This window comes from Vipera berus (assembly GCF_964194415.1).
Source record: "Vipera berus genome assembly, chromosome: 1".
NCBI classification, from domain to species: Eukaryota; Metazoa; Chordata; class Lepidosauria; order Squamata; family Viperidae; genus Vipera; species Vipera berus.
The window spans coordinates 28,413,936-28,434,767 of NC_138202.1; the positions used below are offsets into that span (position 1 = coordinate 28,413,936).

Genomic DNA, 20,832 nt, shown 5'->3' on the forward strand with positions numbered 1-20,832 from the left:
ATGTATAATTCCTTTTGATCAGGCTATAACAAAAGTTAGCATTCATGCAAACTTTGCATGGCAACTTTGTATTCTTAGTGAAGACCTCCTTTTAGTAAACTGGATTCTTCTTCAATTATGCATTTTTTATTGTTCTATATGCCTATGGGGAAAAAAAATTCACTGCTGTGCTTCTAGCCTTCAAAGGAAGAGATTTCTCTACTGAAATGCAAATACAAGATTATTAATCTTAAGGGTTTTTTTTTACAAGTCTTGCATATCTTCTTCCATCTGTACTGTCTGGAGTTTAGCCAGCTGTTTCTTGTCTGTCCCCAGTTCTTCACAGAGTGCATCGACTATATTGCTAGTAACATACTTGTTTTTGGAATCCAGCATCACCGAACTGCTTCCTGATCTGCTTTCTGAATCAGATAAAAAGTTTTCCTTTAGAGTGGGAATGGATTGCAGGATCAGCCGCTGTTCTCGAGTGAAATGGGGATGTCCTTGCAAAGAGAGGTGGGATCCAATGTCATTGCTTGCTACCCCACTGATCCCCGTTAGCGCTGGCTGCATCGGAGAAATGGACACCAGGTCGTGGCTACTGATGAGGGAGCAGTTCTGAAGTGTTGCATAGTTTGCATTACTAATGGAAACAACAGTCGCTCCACTTGTGGTGGAGGGTTGCATTGGTGGGCTCTCAGAAATGGCTGAGTTGAGTTCTTCTGCATTTAAAAGAGAAGGTGGTCCAAGAGAAAAGTTATGCGATATAGTCACGTTAACTAAGGAGGAGGCTCCTCCTGGCTGGAGGACCCCATTGGGTAAGTTGTCTGAAGGTAGACTAGCATGAAGTTGGGCATTTTGACCAAGGGGCATGACTTGAGAAAACACCAGGCTTGTTTCCAGTCCTTCCTGTTTCACCGGCTCAACTGCCTGGCTGGTGTTTGGGATGGTGTACACCACAGTGCTGGGAGCAAGAGAGCTGAAAAACACTTTCCCTTGTTGTGCTGTTGTAGAGTCAGTAGTAAATGTGCCATTGCTTGTTGTACCTTGGTTAATGGAAACACTACCTGTGGTGGGAGAGAAACAAACAAATAAAAACAAGAGAAAGTTTTAAAGGCACAGTGTAAAATTAAGAGTTGTAGGTTTCTTACTCAATCAGAGCATCAAATTAAATTAAGAGTTGAATTTTCATCTCCCCCATGGTTTTAAAACAAAACTTCCATCCAATAATGTCTATTTAAAAAGGAGATTTTTTTGCTATTCACATAAAATTCTAAGCCTTAAGTGGTTTTCATTTTGAGGTGTGACCACTGGCTATTTTAATATTTATGGTTGACCATATTTTATGGAAATTGTTCTACTGATGTTTCATTTTTATTATATGCCACCATGACTCCATATGAATTTGTTGGCATATACATTTAATAAACAAGCATATGTTATCCTTGAAACTATATAAAATGTAAAGATCAACAGAGAGCTTTCTCACCATATGAAAGGCATTTCTCTCCATTCATGGTGGTTTTGACCAAATGCAGTGAATAACGAAATTGTGATACTTAATTCAATTTCAGAAATTGTTTTTCTGACCCTTTGATGTGTTTTTTAAATTATGAAAAGTATACAGTATTGATACACACAAGCACACAGTGATTGTGTGAGCTGCAGTCATATTAGTTTTGACAATACACCAGAATGCAAATTCTACTCTAATAAAAGAGTTCTGACAAAATGTGATCCACTGGAGAAGGAAATGGCAACCCACTCCAGTATCTTTGCCATGAAAACCCCATGGACAGTACCAAAAGGAAAAAAGATATGACGCTGGAAGATGAGCCCCTCAGGTAGGAAAGTGTCCAATATGCTACTGGGGAAGAACAGAGGGCTAGTACTAGTAGCGCCAGAAAGAATGAAGCGACTGGGCCAAAGCTGAAAGGACGCTCAGCTGTGGATGTGTCTGGTGGTGAAAGGAAAGTCCGATGCTGTAAAGATTTTTTCTCCATAGGAACCTGGAATGTAAGATCCATGAATCAAGGCAAGCTGGACGTGGTCAAACAAGAGATGACAAGACTGAACATCCACATCTTAGGAATCAGCGAACTAAAATGGACAGGAATGGGTGAATTTAATTCAGATGACCATCAGGTATACTACTGCAGGCAAGAATTCCTCAGAAGAAATGGAGTAGCCTTCATAGTCAATAAAAGAATAGGAAAAGCAATACTGGGATACAATACCCAAAATGACAGAATGATCTCAGTTCGAATCCAAGGCAAACCATTCAATATCACAGTAGTCCAAGTCTATGTCCCAACCACCGGTGCTGAAGAGGATGAAATTGACCGGTTCTATGAAGCCCTACAGCACCTTATAGAACTAACACCAAAAAATGATGTACTTATTATCATGGGGGATTGCAATGCTAAAGTAGGAAGCCAAAAGATAACCGGAATAACAGGCAAGTTTGGCCTTGGAGTACGAAATGAAGCAGGGCACAGGCTGATAGAATTTTGTCAAGAGAATACGATAGTCATAGCAAATACTCTTTTCCAACAACCCAAGAGACGGCTCTACACATGGACATCACCAGACGGTCAACACATAAATCAGATTGACTATGTGCTCTGCAGCCAAAGATGGAGAAGCTCTATACAGTCAGTAAAAACAAGACCAGGAGCTGACTGTGGCTCAGACCACGAGCTTCTCATTGCAAAATTTAGGCTTAAACTGAAGAAAGTAGGGAAAAGCACTAGGCCACTCAGGTATGAACTAAATCATATCCCTGACGAATATACAGTAGAGGTGACAAATAGATTTAAGGAATTAGATCTGATAGACAGAGTGCCTGAAGAACTATGGACGGAGGTTCGCAACATTGTACAAGAAGTAGCAACTAAAACCATCCCAAAGAAAAAGAAATGCAAGAAAGCAAAATGGCTGTCTGAGGAAGCTTTGCAAATAGCTGAGGACAGGAGGGAAGCGAAAGGCAAGGGAGAAAAAGAAAGATACGCCCAATTGAATGCAGAATTCCAGAGAATAGTTAGAAGAGATAAGAATGCCTTCTTAAATGAACAGTGCAAAGAAATAGAAGAAAACAATAGAATAGGGAAGACTAGAGATCTCTTCAAGAAAATTGGAGAGATGAAGTGAACATTTCATGCAAAACTGGGCATGATTAAGGACCAAAATGGCAGAGACCTAACAGAGGCAGAAGAGATTAAGAAGAGGTGGCAAACTTACACAGAAGAACTATACAAGAATGAGCTTAACGTCCCTGATAACCACGATGAGGTGGTCACTGACCTCGAGCCAGACATCCTAGACCTAGAATGTGAAATGAAATGGGCCTTAGGAAAGCTGAGCAACAACAAAGCTAGTGGAGGTGACAGTATTCCAGCTGAGCTATTCAAAATCTTAAAAGACGATGCAGTAAAAGTGCTACACTCAATTTGCCAGCAAATTTGGAAAACTCAACAGTGGCCACAGGATTGGAAAAGATCAGTTTACATTCCAATTCCAAAGAAAGGCAGTGCCAAAGAATGTTCAAACTTTCGCACCATTGCACTCATTTCACATGCTAGTAAAGTTATGCTTAAAATCCTACAAGTTAGACTCCAGCAGTATGTGGATCGAGAACTACCAGAAGTACAGGCAGGATTTCGAAGAGGCAGAGGAACTAGAGATCAAATTGCCAACATAAGCTGGATCATGGAGAAAGCTAGAGAGTTCCAGAAAAACATCTACTTCTGCTTCATTGACTATGCTAAAGCCTTTGATTGTGTGGATCATAACAAACTCTGGCAAGTCCTTAAAGAGATGGGCATACCAGACCATTTTATTTGTCTCTTGAGAAATCTATATGCGGATCAAGAAGCAACAGTGAGAACTGAACACAGAACCACTGATTGGTTCAAAATTGGGAAAGGAGTCTGGCAAGGCTGTATACTGTCGCCCTGCCGGTTTAACTTATATGCAGAGCACATCATGAGAAAGGCATGGCTAGATGAATCAAAAGTTGGAATTAAGATTGCCGGGAGAAATATCAACAACCTAAGATATGCAGATGATACCACTCTAATGGCAGAAAGTGAAGAACTAAAGAGCCTCTTGTTGTGAGTGAAGAAGAGTGCAAAAGTTGGGTTGAAACTAAACATTAAGAAAACCAAGACCACGGCATCCACCCTCTCAATTCCTGGCAAATAGATGGGGAAGAAATGAAGGTAGTGACAGATTTTATTTTCCTCTAAGATCACCGCAGATGGGGACTGCAGCCAAGAAATTATAAGATGCTTGCTCCTGGGGGGAAAGCCATGGCAAATCTAGACAGCACACTAAAAAGCAGAGACATCACCCTGTCAACAAAAGTGTGTATAGTCAAGGCTATGGTCTTCCCAGTTGCAATGTATGGCAGTGAAAGCTGGACCATAAGAAAGGCTAAGCACCAAAGAATTGAACCCTTTGAACTATGGTGCTGGAGAAGACTCCCGTGAGTCCCTTGGACTGCAAGACGATCAGTCCTAGAGAAGATCAACCCTGACTGCTCTTTAGAAGGCCAGATTCTGAAGTTGAAACTCAAATACTTTGGCCACCTGATGAGAAGGAAGGACTCACTGGAGAAGAGCCTAATGCTGGGAAAGGTTGAGGGCAGTCGAAGGAGGGGACAATAGAGAATGAGGTGGCTGGATGGAGTCACTTAAGCAGTAGGCGTGAACCTAAGTGGACTCCAGAAGATGGTAGAGGACAGGAAGGCCTGGAGGAACGTTGTCCATGGGGTCGCGATGGGTCGGACACGACTTTGCAACTAACAACAACAACAAAAGTTAAGATCTTTTATCAAATAATGAAACTGATAATTTATTCTCCTATGAAGATGAACTATGAAGACTGGATATATGAAACTGTTGGCTTCTTGTAATATATAATTAAATTATATTCAATATTATATTGAATTGATAAAATAGTAACGGAAAGGACAATATAATCCCCTGAAAGTTACTTAATTATAGCAGCTGTGATATCAAGGAATAGCATTGTGCAGGCCTAAAAAATATGAAAAAAGTAGAAGAATTAAAAGAAGTTGATTTGTTTTCCAAATTGTACAAGGAACGATAGAAAAGTTGCCTTTCCTACATTCCTTCCTCCTGCAGGTTTACATTTCTCTACCTGGAATAGACTAGGATTGGTGAAGCTCAATAAGTCTATAGCAGGTAACAAGTTCTCCATTGTTACAGTAGAGGCAAAGATCAAATAATTATCATTGCTTGCTGAGAATTCTGGGATTCCCAAGGTTAAGAAATGCTGATGTAGGTAATATAATCTACTCCGAGTAGCAAAAAGTCTTCAAACTTTCAAGCAAAAAACCCCATGATTTCTTCATGATTCTTCTAGATGAAGAGGCCAGAAGACCTTTTGCATACAAAACATGGGTCCTACTGCTGATTTATCAGCATTTCTAGAAGCTGACCTTTGGATTTCCTTTACAATCTAGGTCAATGTAGTGGTTAAGGTACTGGCTTAGAAACCAGAAGTCTCTGAGTTCTAGGCATCCCTTAGGCAAGAAAGCTGGCTGGATAACTTTGGGCCAGGTGTTCTCTTTCAGCACAACCTTGTTTGCCACCTTGAGTTGTTCTACACAGACACACACAGAGAGACACAGACACAGACACACAGAGTGGGATAAATAATAGTAATAATAAGCTGTACTTGGAACTTACATCCTGCAACAATACATTTAATATTACTAAACAACATCTGCCTATCCCAGGCCCTTGGGAAGAACTTGATAGGTGGACAAAAATGCCACTTCTAGCCTAAACATCCAGCTAACTCTGCAATCAACCACATAGTTCCTGATCAATGAAAATATAGGTCATCAATCTAGTTGTGATTCTAATGTTCAAAATACAGATAGATCTCAAAAAAGTCAATCATACTTTTCTTGCAGGCTTTTGTCTATTTGTGCAAAGCCCATGGATCACCTATGGCAGCCTTGAGGATGTTGCTGAATTAGTACTCCTAGCAATTATGAGAGTTGGTGGGAATTGTAATTCAATTCTAACTAATTCTCATAATTGCTGAAGGCAACAATTCAGTGTCTCTGGAAGGCCACAAGGTACAAATCCTGCCTCGAGTGGGGGGGTTGGACCTCCGAGTTCCCTTTCAGCCCTACGATTCTATGTTCTATAAAAATACAGATTATGAGTTAAATTGTTTTTTTCTGAATACCTTCAAGATATTTTTACAGATTAATGGTGAAGTGGGAACTATTTAGTCATGTTTTCATGGTCTAGCAGCATATGGGAAAATGTCCTTTCCATCCAGTTCTTGCTTTGACCTTGGCCAAAAGTATGAGAGCTTAAAACCACAACTGATGTGGGGAATAAAGTCATGGATCTTCATCTTAAACACTGCTCTCCTGATATATTAAACACATAGGCATGACAGAGGTGTATGGCTTACTCCCCTAACATGGGATAGGACAGTAAACACTACCAATATGTGATACTTGTTAAAGCTCAAGAACAGTCAGCCATGATATGTAAAAGAAGAAGATAAATATGAACATATGCAAATCTCAGTGAGGTTTCAGAAAACAGAGAGGTTGGTGAGATTTACAAGAGGTAGTGCTGGACATTAGTAGTACATAGTACATAGTTTACCTTTCTCCATTATTATCAAGCACAGGGTTATGTAAAGTAGTGAATAAATGCAAATACTAACTGCATACGCATGAGTGTGCTTCAGCTGTTCATAGGGAATATTAGAGCTTAGAAGTCATCTCCAGGGGATAATTCTCTCTCTCTCTCTCTCTCTCTCTCTCTCTCTCTCTCTGTGTGTGTGTGTGTGTGTGTGTGTGTGTGTGTGTGCGTGCACGCCTTTGAGTCAGCATTGATTCCTGGTGACTTCCTGGACTGGCTCTCAAATAAGACATTATATATGAATGATACATAAGCCAATGTCAATTAGGAATCTCAGTATAATGATTATACTGTAATTTTATACTCACCTAAAAGCATGATCACTTAAAAATAATGAAACATTACCAAATAGGATTGTATAGTAATAGCAAACTGGTGTGCTATCCAGACCATCCTGGCTAAAATCTCCTCTGTCAAGGATTAAAGTAAAACCTACTACTACTACTAGCAGTTACAGGTTGTCTCTGTTACTTTCTTGGCAACATTACATAAGTGGTCAGTGATTATTTTCTTCCAGGATATTTTTTTTTTCAATTTCCCAATCTAATCTTCATCTGATAATCTCCTATCCAAGTACTAATGAGGTCTGATCCTGTCCAGCTCTTTTGTGATCAAACATGGGCATGCAATGGAAGGATTATTATACTGCCCCATCATGCATAGTTATAAATATTATGTGTGATAACTCTATAAATTATTTGCTTTACATTTTAATATATCCCTATCAAATTCACACTTCCCAAATATGAAAGTACAATATGTAGTAGACTGAATGTCAGTATTTACACATTTCAAATGTGTAAGGTGCAATTTTCCAGTTATTAAAAAATAATAAAAATGTTAGTACACATTAAATATTGTGTACTGGCAGAAATGACATTTAACGTTTAACAAATAATATACAGTAAAACCTCGTATTAATGAAGGTTTGTAGAAGAAAGAGAATCACATTAAACCTGGCTTTATATTATTTGCATGAATTAATGTCCTGGGTAATAATGATGTGCGTTATATAAGTTAATGCAAATGACAAACATTGAGAGGAATCACTCAAATTACATTGAATACAATGGGCTTTGTTATTTTGATCAGGTATCCAAACAGAAACTACACCCAGTGTAAAAATGAAATCTGTTAAACCAAAGATTTACTCTCTTGGACAGTATCTTTTGCCACACCTAAGAGCAGCAGGCTACGTAGGGCTGAACTGTAATCTATATGGCTCCCTCTACTCAAAAACAAAGCTAGTCCTACAGCCAAAACAAGCAAATGAAAAATAGTGTACATCATAATTTGCTGAAGCCTGCTGATATGGGAAAAAGTTTGAATTTTCATTGACTCTCCATCACTAGCCATCTAAAAACCTGTTTCGCTGGATTTGGGTGTTTTCCCATCAGTACAAGTCTCCAGCAGGTCAAAGTGTCTTCTGGTCATGGAAAGGCTCCTTTTGTACACAAGGAGCATGTTACATATCTCCAACATTCTTAATTTCACAACATAAAAGCAATAATTTAATACAGTGAAGGGTTTTTACCTCGAGAAGTTGCTGCTGATACTGGGGGAAGCTGCACTGGGGAAAAACTGAGGCCTCCATTAAGTAACTGGCCACTGTTTGCTGAATTAGGGATTTGGACAACACCATATTGGTTGATTTGGATTGGAGTGGTAAAAGTGACTACTGAGCCACTGTCTTGCGATGCTATTGCTTCTTCGCTTTCTTCCCTCTTTACTTCCATGCTTGGTGTCAAGCCTGGGAAAGAGGCAGGCCCAGAATTGGGGCTGTATGTTGTTGTGGGTGTTGATGGTGCAATGGAATTGGACAGAGAAGTCTGGAGGATTTTGAAGTCTTTCACATCTTCTGCAGAAGGGACTAACATGTCACCCATAGAGACTCCATTGCTCAAAGTGTTGGGTGATGTTTTGAGTGGACTTGATACTGCCTGAGAAGTTCCCACACTGAGACCATTGAGGAGGAGACCATTGGGGCCCTGAATGAAAGAAGTACCATTAAGAAAAACAGATGGATTGGGAGGCATTAGGTTTCCATTCAGTAAAACTCCTGAAGAGCTTAAAGATATTTTGGAGTTTCCAAGTTGCTGCATATATACTTGCTCCATTGGGCTAGGAAGGCTTAAGCTGGTGCCGCCATCGGAGGTGCTTGCTAGGGAACGTGGAGACAAGTCCTCTTGCCCCTTGCTGGATTCATCTTCTGTGCTGGGGTTACCATCCGACTCACTACAAATCAAGAGAGAAGCAACAGTAAATTGATGTGGTATCTTCACTGGATTCCAACACTTTACTGATGGGAGAAACAATTATTGTACCCGCAGAAAATTAACAGATCAAAGAAAAAAAGCACTAGATTAGTCCCTATGAGGATTCCAGTTTTCCATGTGTAAGCTGCATATGAGAAGAAAAATTAAATAAAAATTTCCCAATCATGGTACTACCATCCTGTATATTTCTAAGGCAAACAAAAAGACTCCAAATTCTTTGATTCTTAGTGACCAAATGCAAATATCCATATAGGTTTTCTTAGCGACAATATAGAAATGGGTTCACATTGCTTTCTTCCAGCATGTTTGTCACTTCCCAGTCTAGCCTACAATGCTGATGCTTCCTGATGATATTAACCAGGTCTGAGCCACTTTAGCTTCCAAGCCCAGGCAACATCAGTCAGTTACTGCCACTTGGTGAGGCGTGCCTACTCAGAGATAAAAAAAACAAAGAAGCAAGCAAGCAAGCATTACTTCCATATTCTTGCACCCAAAATTACACCTTTATAGCAGAATTCCATACAGTAAGTACGTTATACAGAGGTTCACACCACTGTATGCAAAGTGACTTACTTAGAACTTCAAAAGAAACTCCAATTTAGATAATCAAAATAAGGGGAATGGGAATCAAAATGGCACAGTCACAGTCACATAAAATTATACTTGTAGCAGTCACTAATCTTACATTTTCTTATTTACTAATGTATGAGTAAGGGATTGACCAGGAAACATCTCTTGGTGTTGTGATGAAAAGCCCAATTAAGATATTGGCCAATACTATGGGAAAAGCAAATTTTATGTTAGACTTTTAGTATACCCTCTTGCTAACGTCATTGGTCTCCTTCCTGAGATTCTCATCATTCCCCCCCCCCTTTTTAAAGCCAATGGAAATATTACTATTTTTTTCTTCATGTAAATTCATAGACCTATCATGCTTGCCTTTCTATAAACTTATAGTATGGCCATTTGCAACACGTCATGTAATTGGTGCTATAGAACAAAATATTCTGCTACAGCAGAAAATAACTATCCTTTAAGGGGAATTTATTCAATAATATATAGTATTTAAGATTAGAAAAGAATGCAAGAATAATTGTCATAGAAGAACAAAAAAAATGTCACATGGTTTTTAGGGAACTTTGATAATTCAGGACCCTGAAATTAACCATTAAATTTTTTACCTTGAGTACTATGTCCACTTCTGGACATAGCATAATTATGCATAGAATACTGCATAATTCAGAGAAAGACAACAAGAAGATGAGAGAATTAGAAACAAAGGCTTATGAAGACAGAGAATGAAAAATCTAGGAATGCTTTGCTAACATCAAGCAGGACATGAAGACACACATAGGGCAGGCGGACTACTTATTCCTTATTGTTCCAATGTTCAAGATTAAAAATAGTTTTAAATTATAGAAAGACAAATTGTGATTATCAGAAAAAATGTCCAATAGTTAGAAACAGTTATATAGCTGAACCAATTCCCCACCAAAGGAATGGTGGCCAGCCTTTCAAGGGCAGAAGCTAGACAGCCATTTGTCAGAGATTCTTGGATTCTTGAACCAAGCAGGTAGTTGGATTTGATAGTGTAAATGGTCCCTTCCCACACTATCATAGTCTCCAATTTAGGTGGATTTAAAAGATGATGAAATAAAGTGTCATCCTTTTGATTCATATGGAAATTTAGTTAATCAATCCGTGAATTGGCTAAAATCCATACAACTGGTCGAATAAGATTCCTTTAAGTTGGGTAAAGCTTTACTCTGGACACATTGAAGCAACAAAGTCCCTCCCACGTGTTTTGGGATAAAACATTTCATTTAAAATAGAGCAGAATCTGCACTTTTCCAGGTATTATATTCAAGTTATATTAATTTCAGAAACTAAAACATGTCTAGGTCATATTTTTAGGACAATATATTTAATGCAAACCTAATGAAATATATACTAGAAAGCCAATTTAGCTAAACAGATAAACAGAATGACCATGGGTAGGCAAAAAAGCAGTGAGAACAAAAGTGACTTCCTGCGGGCTTTCCCATTGCTCTTGTTTATGGGAAGCTGGCAGAGAGTGTTGGAAATCACAATCACCTGACCATGGCCGACTACAATTACACTGTAGCAGCCACAGCTTTGCAAATACAAAGCTGTGAATATCCTTGAAATTTCAACACACATTTATTAAATTTCTATGTTACCCATCTCGCCTAGAGATGACTCTAGCTGGCTTACAACCAAGTAAAAACAAATGGATATTTGGACCAAAAGTTAAAGAAAGGGAATTCTCAACTAATGTTTGCATATAAAATAATACTACAGCTTCAAAGGATTGATCACTATTTTAGAATACAAGCATGGTTGATATTTTAAAATGCCATTTATACTTCTAGTTTTAAAAGTTTACACTAAAATGCATGGGAAGATTCCTATTCTTCTAAGGCTATTAAAACAGGTTTTTACATTGTTTGATTTAAGTACTTTGCAAGTTCCACTGATTTAAGGAATGATTTAAGGACATACATAACTCTCTCACTGAGGTCCATAAAAACCTGAAAGCACTTAACTTTGACTGGATTATATCCAAACTATTTAGATAATAGGTTCATTTAAAAGAAAGACTTTCTTCATAATCAGCTTCAGACATTAGACATGGACCACTTGCTTATATGTACAAAGAAAAGAAAGAGCTGCGAAGATTAACATTCTTAATGTGTTTCTACAGTATCTTCATCAAAGACAAAGCATCATTATTACTCTTTCAACAGTGTTGAAAGGTTTCTAATTACCGCAGTGTGCAGCTTTTACATGAGATAATTTTCATGAAAGGAATAAGCTGACATTCTCCCTCACTAAAAATCTTGACAAAATGTATGTTGCACTTATTTTTATGTGGTTGGATTATCCACTATGGGTGGATTCATACAATATGTGGCTAACTCGAGACTAAATTAGTCACATGATCAAGCAGTGTGTGAACCTAAACTGATAAATCATGATGTAATAAATCATACTATGGTTTGTTTAGCTTTGACTGTATGCTATGTGAATCCAGAAATTTTGATTTGCAAAAAGACATGGGTTATGTCTTAATGACTTGCAAAAATTCACTGGATAGTGATTTGTTGAATAAAGTATAAACAATCCACAGCCCGGATCAGAATGTGAACCTCTGCTCTGGCAGAAAGCTGAGAAAATTGACGAATGTACATACCAATCATTTCACATCCTTTCAGGATAAATAATTTTATAACACAAATGAATAAATGAAGTAATACAGCTTGGTTTCATTCTTCTCTGTTTCCTGAATGCATATCTCCACACAGGGGCAAAAATGATAAAAAGAGTAATTCTGGATATACAGTAAACAAAAATAAATAAATAATTTTATTTCTTTAATTTAGTAAGATTTAAAGTCACTTTTATATTTTTAGAATGTTAGGATACATTTCTTGCTACTCCATAATGAAAACAGCATTTCTTGCTACTGTACTGTATTCTACAGGTTTTAAATTAGCATATACCTCCAGAAGCACTTCTACCTATTGTTCAGGGAACTATGATTTAATTCTGCCTGCTCATCAAGATTTCTGAGATTAAGAATCCAAAGAAGTTGTGATACACCGTAATTCTTGTTCAAAACTTGTAGTGATCTGCTGTTCCAAAATTCAAAAGTGTTGCTGGATCTTTGCAAACCTTATTATGTATATCAGCAAAAATAAATTGCTGATTTATGCCGTGGTGACACAGTGGTTAGAATGCACTATTGCAGTTTGACTCTGAGCTTACCATTAAGTAAGGTAAAAGTTAGCAACACCATATATATTCTGCCAATATTAGAGTAAGTCAAATGCAAAAATACTAAGATCCCATTATGGTATGAAAAAAGAAATAATAGATTGGTAGGGATAATGGATTTAATGCCCAGCCACACATGTATCTCTATTGTTGACGGATAATTTCCTGCCCATAGGGAGAAAAATTCTAAAGAGTTTTAAATGCATTGGTTCCAATGCTAGTCAAATCTTTCAAGTATTGTGAAATCTATCAGCTCTTCTATTCACTATGGAAAGAAGTGTCCAGCATACACAGCTTGTGCTCTTTGTCAAATATCACATGTGTACAGTACAACAAAGTTCATTTCATTCTGCCTTCTGTCTCATTGTCCAGGTGCTTTTAGAAAGCCTACAGAAATGGTACCAATGCTGCAATATCAGTAGTGGACAATTTCTATAAATGGAGATTTAACACAGATATTCAAGGTAACAGTTCTTCAATTAGATCAGTGATTTGATCTGGTCCCTTTAAGAACTACAAGAAGGTATTTTTAAAAACAACCAGATCATCACAACTCTCAATGGCAAATTGTGTAAATCCAGCATGACCAAGAGTCATTTTTGGTCAAGCGGATAAGACGCCAGGCTAAAAACCAGAAGAGTGTGAGTTCTAGTCATGCTTTAGGCATGAAAGCTGGCTGGCTGATTTTGGACCAACTGCCTTCTCTCAGCCCAACTCACCTCACAGTGTTGTTGTTGTGGGGAAAAATAGGAGGAAAAAATAGTGTTAGGCATTTTCGCTGCCTTATTTATAAAACTAATGAAGGTGGAATAGAAATAAATACTAAATAAAAAACTTCTGTGAAATAGGTGGTTTTTGTTTTGCTCAACTTTGCATCTGCCAGTTTTTACTAGGTTTTCCCTTGTTCTAGGATCAAGGGGAGGAAGAAAAGATCTCTTTCCCAGCCTATCAGGAGACGCCAAGGCAGAATATGGAACTAGCATTCTGTTCTAATATTAAGTAGAATTGCTTCTACTATTAAGTCACAGCCTTTTTTTGAATATGTGTAACCAAAGGAAAACAGCAGCCAGGACATTCCTGTAATAAGCGTAATAGACATCTAGTGATGTGTAGTAAGGCAATATCCTGCTCATCAAGTTGCCCCAAATGGCAGTGGTTGGTCTCAGACACAACAGTCTACTAATGGCAACTTGAACTGATGAATTTACCACCATTGTGAGAGAAGGACCAAATTGTGTTAGCTGCCTTCAATCCTGGGTATTTCTCAAGGGAAGAAGAAACAGCTCAGCAGGGGAGTGGAAGAAAAAGGTTATTGTAGTCGAAGCTGATCAGAGGGAGGATAGCCTTGCAAATAAAGAGGGATTGGTTGTTTCTGTTTGATTACTCTCATATATGCAATTCTTTCAGATATAACAAAGGATATTTTATAGACATCTCTACAAGAAGCTACCCTTTCCCCCCCTGGAAATCACTTAACAGAAAGGACTAAGGAAGATTTTTAAAAGGACTGGTATACTAGTCACACACAAAAATTAACCCATAAGCAGTAATTAATGCATTGCAAAATAAGTAGGTATCTTCTCTTGAAAGAGAGAAGTTGGTTGTATTCCAAGAGAGTTCATAATATCATGAATGTTGCTAACAGCTGAAAGCAGTCTATTCTTAGACAGGAACAGGGGCAACAGTTCGTATTTCTATAAGGAAGGCAAAAAGAGCCAGTTAATTATCATGATTACAGTGGATATGTTCATATAACATATTAATCTATGGTTAGGTGAACTATAGTTTAAATTAATCCAGCTGTCTGAGTTTGAAGAACTCTCAGAACTACAAACTTATCATACAGGTTTATTTCCAACATACATAAAGCCACAAACTAGCCAACCATTATTTTAGCCACTTGTACTGTACAAACTTCTCCAAAATAAACCAGGGAAATCTAGGTTGAATTTCCCATCCAGCCACAAAGCTTATTGAATATATATCCACACAACACAATTAATAAGACAGTTATAAACATAGCAGTTCATTTGCATGATGTACAAAGATCAGTTTGAGGTTCAGCTTTTGAGAATTGTTAATTTTAAATTTAAATGGTTAATTTGCCATTATTGCAATTGTTAATTTATTGGTTATGATTCAGAATGTCTGAACCCAGTCAGTGGTAGCTTATCAAAAATCATGATTCAACAAACCACACTATGAACTGGATAGCTAATATTTTTACTATTTTATGAATGCAAAGTATTATTGACTTGGTCTATCTATCTATCACGTTAACTGATCATAGCACAACTGATAAGGTTTGATAGAATAACATTATTCCTTTGCTCAGTGCATGAACCAAAATTATATGTTTCAGGGATAATAATTGCTTACTCTTTTTAAATTTCAGAGCTGCAGCCATAGAGGTGATGCTTTTACATAAAAAGAATCTGTGTCTTTGACCTTGTGCACAAGCTAACGGTTATTGGCTGATGATCATTACAGTCAGTGTACTATCAGTGAACCAGTTAATTGATTGGGCTTATAGATAGATGCTGTAGAGGTTAGGTGTCCAACCTTTTGGCTTGTCTGGGCTGCATTAACTATATATAATATAGTTAATGTAGATAAATCACATAATATTAAAAGCTGATGAACTTGTGAGGCCACCTTACTACCGCAGTTGCCTAGGGCTGCATGGGGCCTGTAGGACAAGGGTTGGACATGCCTGCTGTAGATAGACCATCTACTGTGATCTAAAGCAAGTTGAAACTGGCCCCAACCTCTATAAATAGCTTTGCTAGCCAGAATTTAAATTTAAATTTAATTTAATTTGAACAATTTTAAATTGTTTAATTTTTTTAAATGAACTCTTCAGGACACAAAATTATGCTTGGCAATATTGATGGAAACAGAAGGGGAAGACAACTGATAAAGTCGATGGAAAGGATCAAAGAGATGCCCTTGGAAAAGTAAGGAATTATTACAAAGAACAGGACAGGAAGGCAAGCATTTGTCTATGGAATTACTATGAGTCAAACCCAACCTGGCAGCCTCTAGCTAAACAAAAAAAAATGTTTATAAAAAGAGAAAAAAAATACAATGTAGCCTACAGTTACACTACATAATAAAGTTTGGCCCTGGTTTACGCTCCTTTCGGAAAGCTTGGAAAGAAAAAAAACAAGGATCCTTTTAAAATAGAAAAGATCTGGGATCTTAATAATCATTTTACCCACCAAAGGAAAACTGTTTTCAAAAGCCCAGCAAGGCCCAGAAGGTAATTATCTCATAACATAACACACTCCCTCCCCAAGCCCCTTTATTCTTTAGCAGCTGTAGCAAGTCCAAACATCCACACATGCCTTCAGTATTCTGTACTTTCTACCTGGCTACAGTTTGCTGACTGGCCCTCCTCCACCCCACTTCTCACTTGCCATTTGTGCATTTGATGCCTTTGCTCCAAGGACGCAAAAAGGGGCTGGATCAGCACACTTGTGTCCTTATTTGAAAATAGGTCTCTGAAGCTTAAAAAAAAAGCAGGCAGCAACTTTTCCTGACTTCAACCAGTCCCTCTGAAAAAAGGAAGGGAGGCACCTTGTGCACAGGCAGGTCACCTCACCTGGCTATTGCAAGACAGATGACTATCTGGGGTGACCTCTTGTCAGACAACTTTTCTCTCCTTTTAAAAGGTTAGCATTTGGAAGGCCCTAACTAAGCAGTTCCCTGGAGCTACAGAAGGGATTTCTGCAGCATCAGGAATTATGTCCATGAATTTAGTTGGAAAATAAGAGCTGTAACAGGTAAGATTTCCCCAAAGGAAGACTGAATTAACCAATTGTGCCAAGTCCTCCTTTGCAAATTCACAACTGCTGGATTCACTGCCACACCATAAATTATCAAACCTCATTACGGCTCAGCATGATGTGAAACCCCAGAGGACTCTGGCTCCAGTGGAGAGGCCAGCTGAAAAGACATCTGGCAGGTTGCTTAGAATCATAAAGTAGGGAAGACCTCATTCCCATCTTCTGAGGACATAAACCTGATCCAAATCAGCACAGAATCAAGTTTCACAACAAGAAGAGCAAACAAGGCATCAACCAAAAGGGGGGAGGGAGGGAGGGAGGGAGATAGCTCACTAGCCAAGCTTCAAATTTCACTTTTTTCCCTCCCTCAGTGACATAAAACCTGGGGAAATAATTAACGCTGTCAAACAAAATGTGTGGGGAAACAGTTTCCTCACAATCTCCAAACACAAAGAAGCAGGTCAAGGAATAGGACATTCTTTTTTATTAAAGGGAAGTATATAAAGCATCCTTTATATTCCAGACCTACACAGCAGCATCCTAGGAAGAAACAGAATTTTTCACCTCTGTTAAAGAGAAGATAGGCTGAAGACCTAGAGAAAAGGGCTTCCTTCTGTCAGAGGTAGACCCAAAATACTAGTCTGGACGTAGCAGGGAATAAGGCTGTATTGCAGAGCGTGGCAATGAGGTGCTTGGGACAAAGCACTAGTGGGTACAAAGTTTTCCATTTTTGCAGAAAGAGGAGAAATCTTAGGCATAAACGCTAGACCCAATCTGAGCTACAAAGAACTCTTGAGGATTAGGGAGAGGAAGGTTTGAGAAAGTCTGGGGAAGCTATGCCCCCAGGCATAGATTTTTTTTTTTGAAGATTACAAGGAGAAACCAGAGCTGAAAAATGGGGGTGGAGATTTTGGAGACAGATTGTGAGAGAAGATGGGGAGAAAATTATGTCTAAAGGATCAAACAACCTTTTTGTTTGCAGTCAACAATCCCTTCCTTGAATCCAGCAACTAAGAAGCAGAAACTTGGAGAAGAAAAAGCAAGGTTGTTGGGAAGTGGGAGACAGGAAAGAAGAAAGGGGCTGCTGAAGGTAAGCGCCATATTTGTTAGGAATGAAAGCCAGGCAAGGACAGAGGGCCAGGGAGGGGGGAAGAGGGGAGAAAGGCAGACAAGAGGGGAGGGGAACAGGAAGAGCAAGAAAGAGGCAAGGTGTTAGATTGAGGCAAATTGCTCTGGTGGAAAAGAAACAAAGCCAGACCAGGAGGTTAGAAAGCAGGAGGGCAGCCGGGAGGCCTAGGAATTGAGGCCCAAGGATAAGAGTTTGGGAAAGCAGCAGAAGCAGCAAACCAGGTGCCTTCCTTGGAGCCATGTTGTTTAATCTTGCCAGGGCCCCAAATTCCATAGGAAGCCTTGAGGAGTGTGCAATTTGCACTCCAGAAACCTCAGCCAACAATACAGGAAGGATCATAACGATGTCCTGCACTGCAGGGATGTTGTGAGGTTTACCAAGAATATATAGGAAGCACTTTGAAATCCAGACCCAGATGGCAGAAAGCCAGCAGAGGAAGAGATGGCATAAGCAAAGGAGGATTATCCCTCCAAGGAAAGCCAGAAATCAAATGGTAGAGAAGATACCAGAAGCAATGGATGGGGATGTAGGGGATGTAAACCGAATTTACTAAACTCAGAAAAGGATGGGGCTCTTTCCCACTCTCGCTATGATTCTATCTGCTAACCGTGCTGGTCATTTCAGAGTCACTGTTGGGAGGGAGCAACAGAATTTGTTCCAACGTTTAAAGCATAAGTAAAGAGTCTCTGAACATGTGCAGTGAGTTTCCTTTCTCGACGGAATTTACGCGGCGAATCTCCAGAAACAGACGCCGCTCTGCTTCCCGCCATGCCGCCCCCCCCCCCACACACACCCCGCTCCGCTCTCGTGGAAGTTAAAGGCTCCGGGGAGCCGTTCCCGCGAACACGCGGCTCTCACCTTTTGGACTGCGGCTCCGCGGGGTTGCGATCCCGTTGCCGCCGGTTTTTGAACCAGTTGCTGACCTGGGTGAGCGAGAGGCCGGTGATCTTGGCCAAGTTGCGCTTCTCGGCTGGGGAAGGGTAGCGGTTCTGCTTGTAGAGCTCCTTGAGGGCATTGCGCGACTTCTCCTTGAAGCAGTAGACCGTCTCCTCGCCGTCCCAGATGGTGCGGGGCAGGGGGAACTTCCTGCGCAGGCGGTACTTGTCGACGGCGCCCAGGGCTCGGCCGCGGGCCCTCTCCGCCTCGGTGTAGCGCGCCTTGTACCAGAGCTCCTGCAGGAGAGGGTGGTTGGCGGCGTCGAAGCTGTGGCTTTCCAAAATCCCGTAGAGCTCCGCGTAGAGCCCCTGGTGGAAAGCCACCAACGCCCGGGCTTTCAGCAGGCTCTCGTTGCCACGTAGTAGGTCGCTCTGGGGCAGGGACCACAAGAACCGGGCCAGGCGGTCGAGGTTCCCGCCTTGCTGCAAAGCCTCGCAGACGCAAGCGACGTGGTCCGGGGAGAAAGCGAGCAAAGCCTGGGGCGAGGTGGAAGACGACGAGGAGGAGGAGGAGGAGGACGACGACCGAGGCGAAGCCGAGGACAAGGGAGACGCGGCGGCAACGGTCCCGGGATTCCGCACCAAAAGTTCCGAGTGGAGTAGAACTTGACCCACAACCCGACCGGCTTCCTCCTCCTCTTCCTCGTCCTCCTCTTCCCCGGCTTCTTCCTTCCTCGCAAAAGGAGCTGCCGCTGCAAGACCAGAAGGTGGTGCAGACGCGGGAGCCGAGCCGTCCGAGGTTACCTTCTCCGTCACCCCGCCACAGAACATTTCCAAGACGTTCTCTTGCTTGATCGTCGCCACCACGCTGGGAATCGCGGTGGTGGGAGAGGCAGAAGACATCTTCCCCCCCGGTCTGCGTTTGGTGTTAGGTGGAGGGGCTTCTCCCCCGGCTTTCTCCCCCCCCTCCCCGGAAAGTGCTCACACACCCCTCCTGCTGCTGCTGCTGCTGCTGCTGCCGCCGCCGCTCCTCCTCCTCTTCCCGGACCGCCACCCGGCTGGCGTTTAGCTGATCAAGTTTCCCCTCCGCCACGTAGTAACCATTAAGACAGCTTGTTCTAGCACAGCTCGTGTAAACGGATCGCGGTTTCTCTCCCCCCCCACCCCCCAGCCGCTCTCCTCTCCCCCTCCTTTTCGTTCCTTCTTTCGTTCCTTCTTTCCCTCCCCAACGTGACTCCTCAGCCCTTCTCTCTCCAGCTACATATTCTTAATAGCTCAAGCGGTCGGCTGGATTCGGGAGGGATCGCTGATTGGCCGATTCCTATGGGAGGGGGGGCGGAGGATCCGGTGTTTCTATAGAAACCGTCAATCAACTCCTCCCTCTCCCTCGGCTTTATGCTCAACTCGACTTCCTCCTCTAAATGTGAAATACCTCTACCTGGAGGCTTATGCTGCGTTTTGATTTGGCTCCGTGCTCTCGTTTCTCTCCGCTCCAGTTGCCAAACAAAATATTAATACTGATATCTTAAGCTCTCTGTGTGGGCAATTTTGTTTTTACACTGTGTAGGAGAGACCTTTAAACGCACGGGCGCACGATCCAATTTTTTGAAATTTTCAAATGAATTGACTGTACTCCGATTGGGCGGTTCTGAACGGAGAACCAGTACCGGGCAGCGATGGAGTAGAGATGCAACTTCAGGTTGCGCCAGAGACACAATGCGCGTCATCTGATCAATGGATTAAGGCTACAATGCTGGTGCTGAGTTTCAATTAACCCACTGGGACTTGCAGAAGTTTGAAAATTTGAGCGAGTTTATTTTGGAGAGAAGCCAGTTCGATCTATTCACTATGGTCGCAATCATTTGCATACTTGTTTGAGTTCCGTGGAACTTCACATTGGACTGCAGCTTTAAGCCTGCACTCTTATCTTGGAATAAACTTTACTGAACTCAATGGGACTTTCTTTTGTAAGTGCCTAGACTTGCTCTGTTGCTTTTGTTATTTAAACAAACAAAAAAAGGATTCTTCTGCCCCAAAAACCAATAAGACATTTTGGGCAGATAACATCCAGATGTGTAAGCTTAGACTCAGTACTAGAAGACAAGGATCCTAATCTGTAAGGAAGGAACTGTAAGGAAGGAACTGAACTCACTGGGATTTATCTCTAATTACTTTGCATTTGTGCTTAGGATTCCAATGCAGTTTTAAAAAATGTATTCATTTCCATAAGTTATATGAAGAAATGTGATATACCCATTTTACAGATGACAACTGATGATGGAGAAAGAT

General features: G+C 40.6%; 1 protein-coding gene across 1 annotated transcript; it reads right to left on the minus strand.

Annotated features, from left to right (window-relative positions):
* Positions 1-243: 243 nt before the first annotated feature.
* Positions 244-19,473, minus strand: LOC308659224 (homeobox protein SIX4-like; the record flags this gene model as incomplete). The annotated part of the gene is made up of 3 exons (XM_081312697.1): positions 18,527-19,473; positions 8,212-8,912; positions 244-1,046 (listed from the first exon to the last, which is right to left on the minus strand). The coding sequence occupies exons 1-3, from the start codon at positions 19,444-19,446 to the stop codon at positions 244-246; spliced, it is 2,424 nt and encodes an 807-aa protein (XP_081168823.1). The 5' UTR covers positions 19,447-19,473.
* Positions 19,474-20,832: the final 1,359 nt, after the last annotated feature.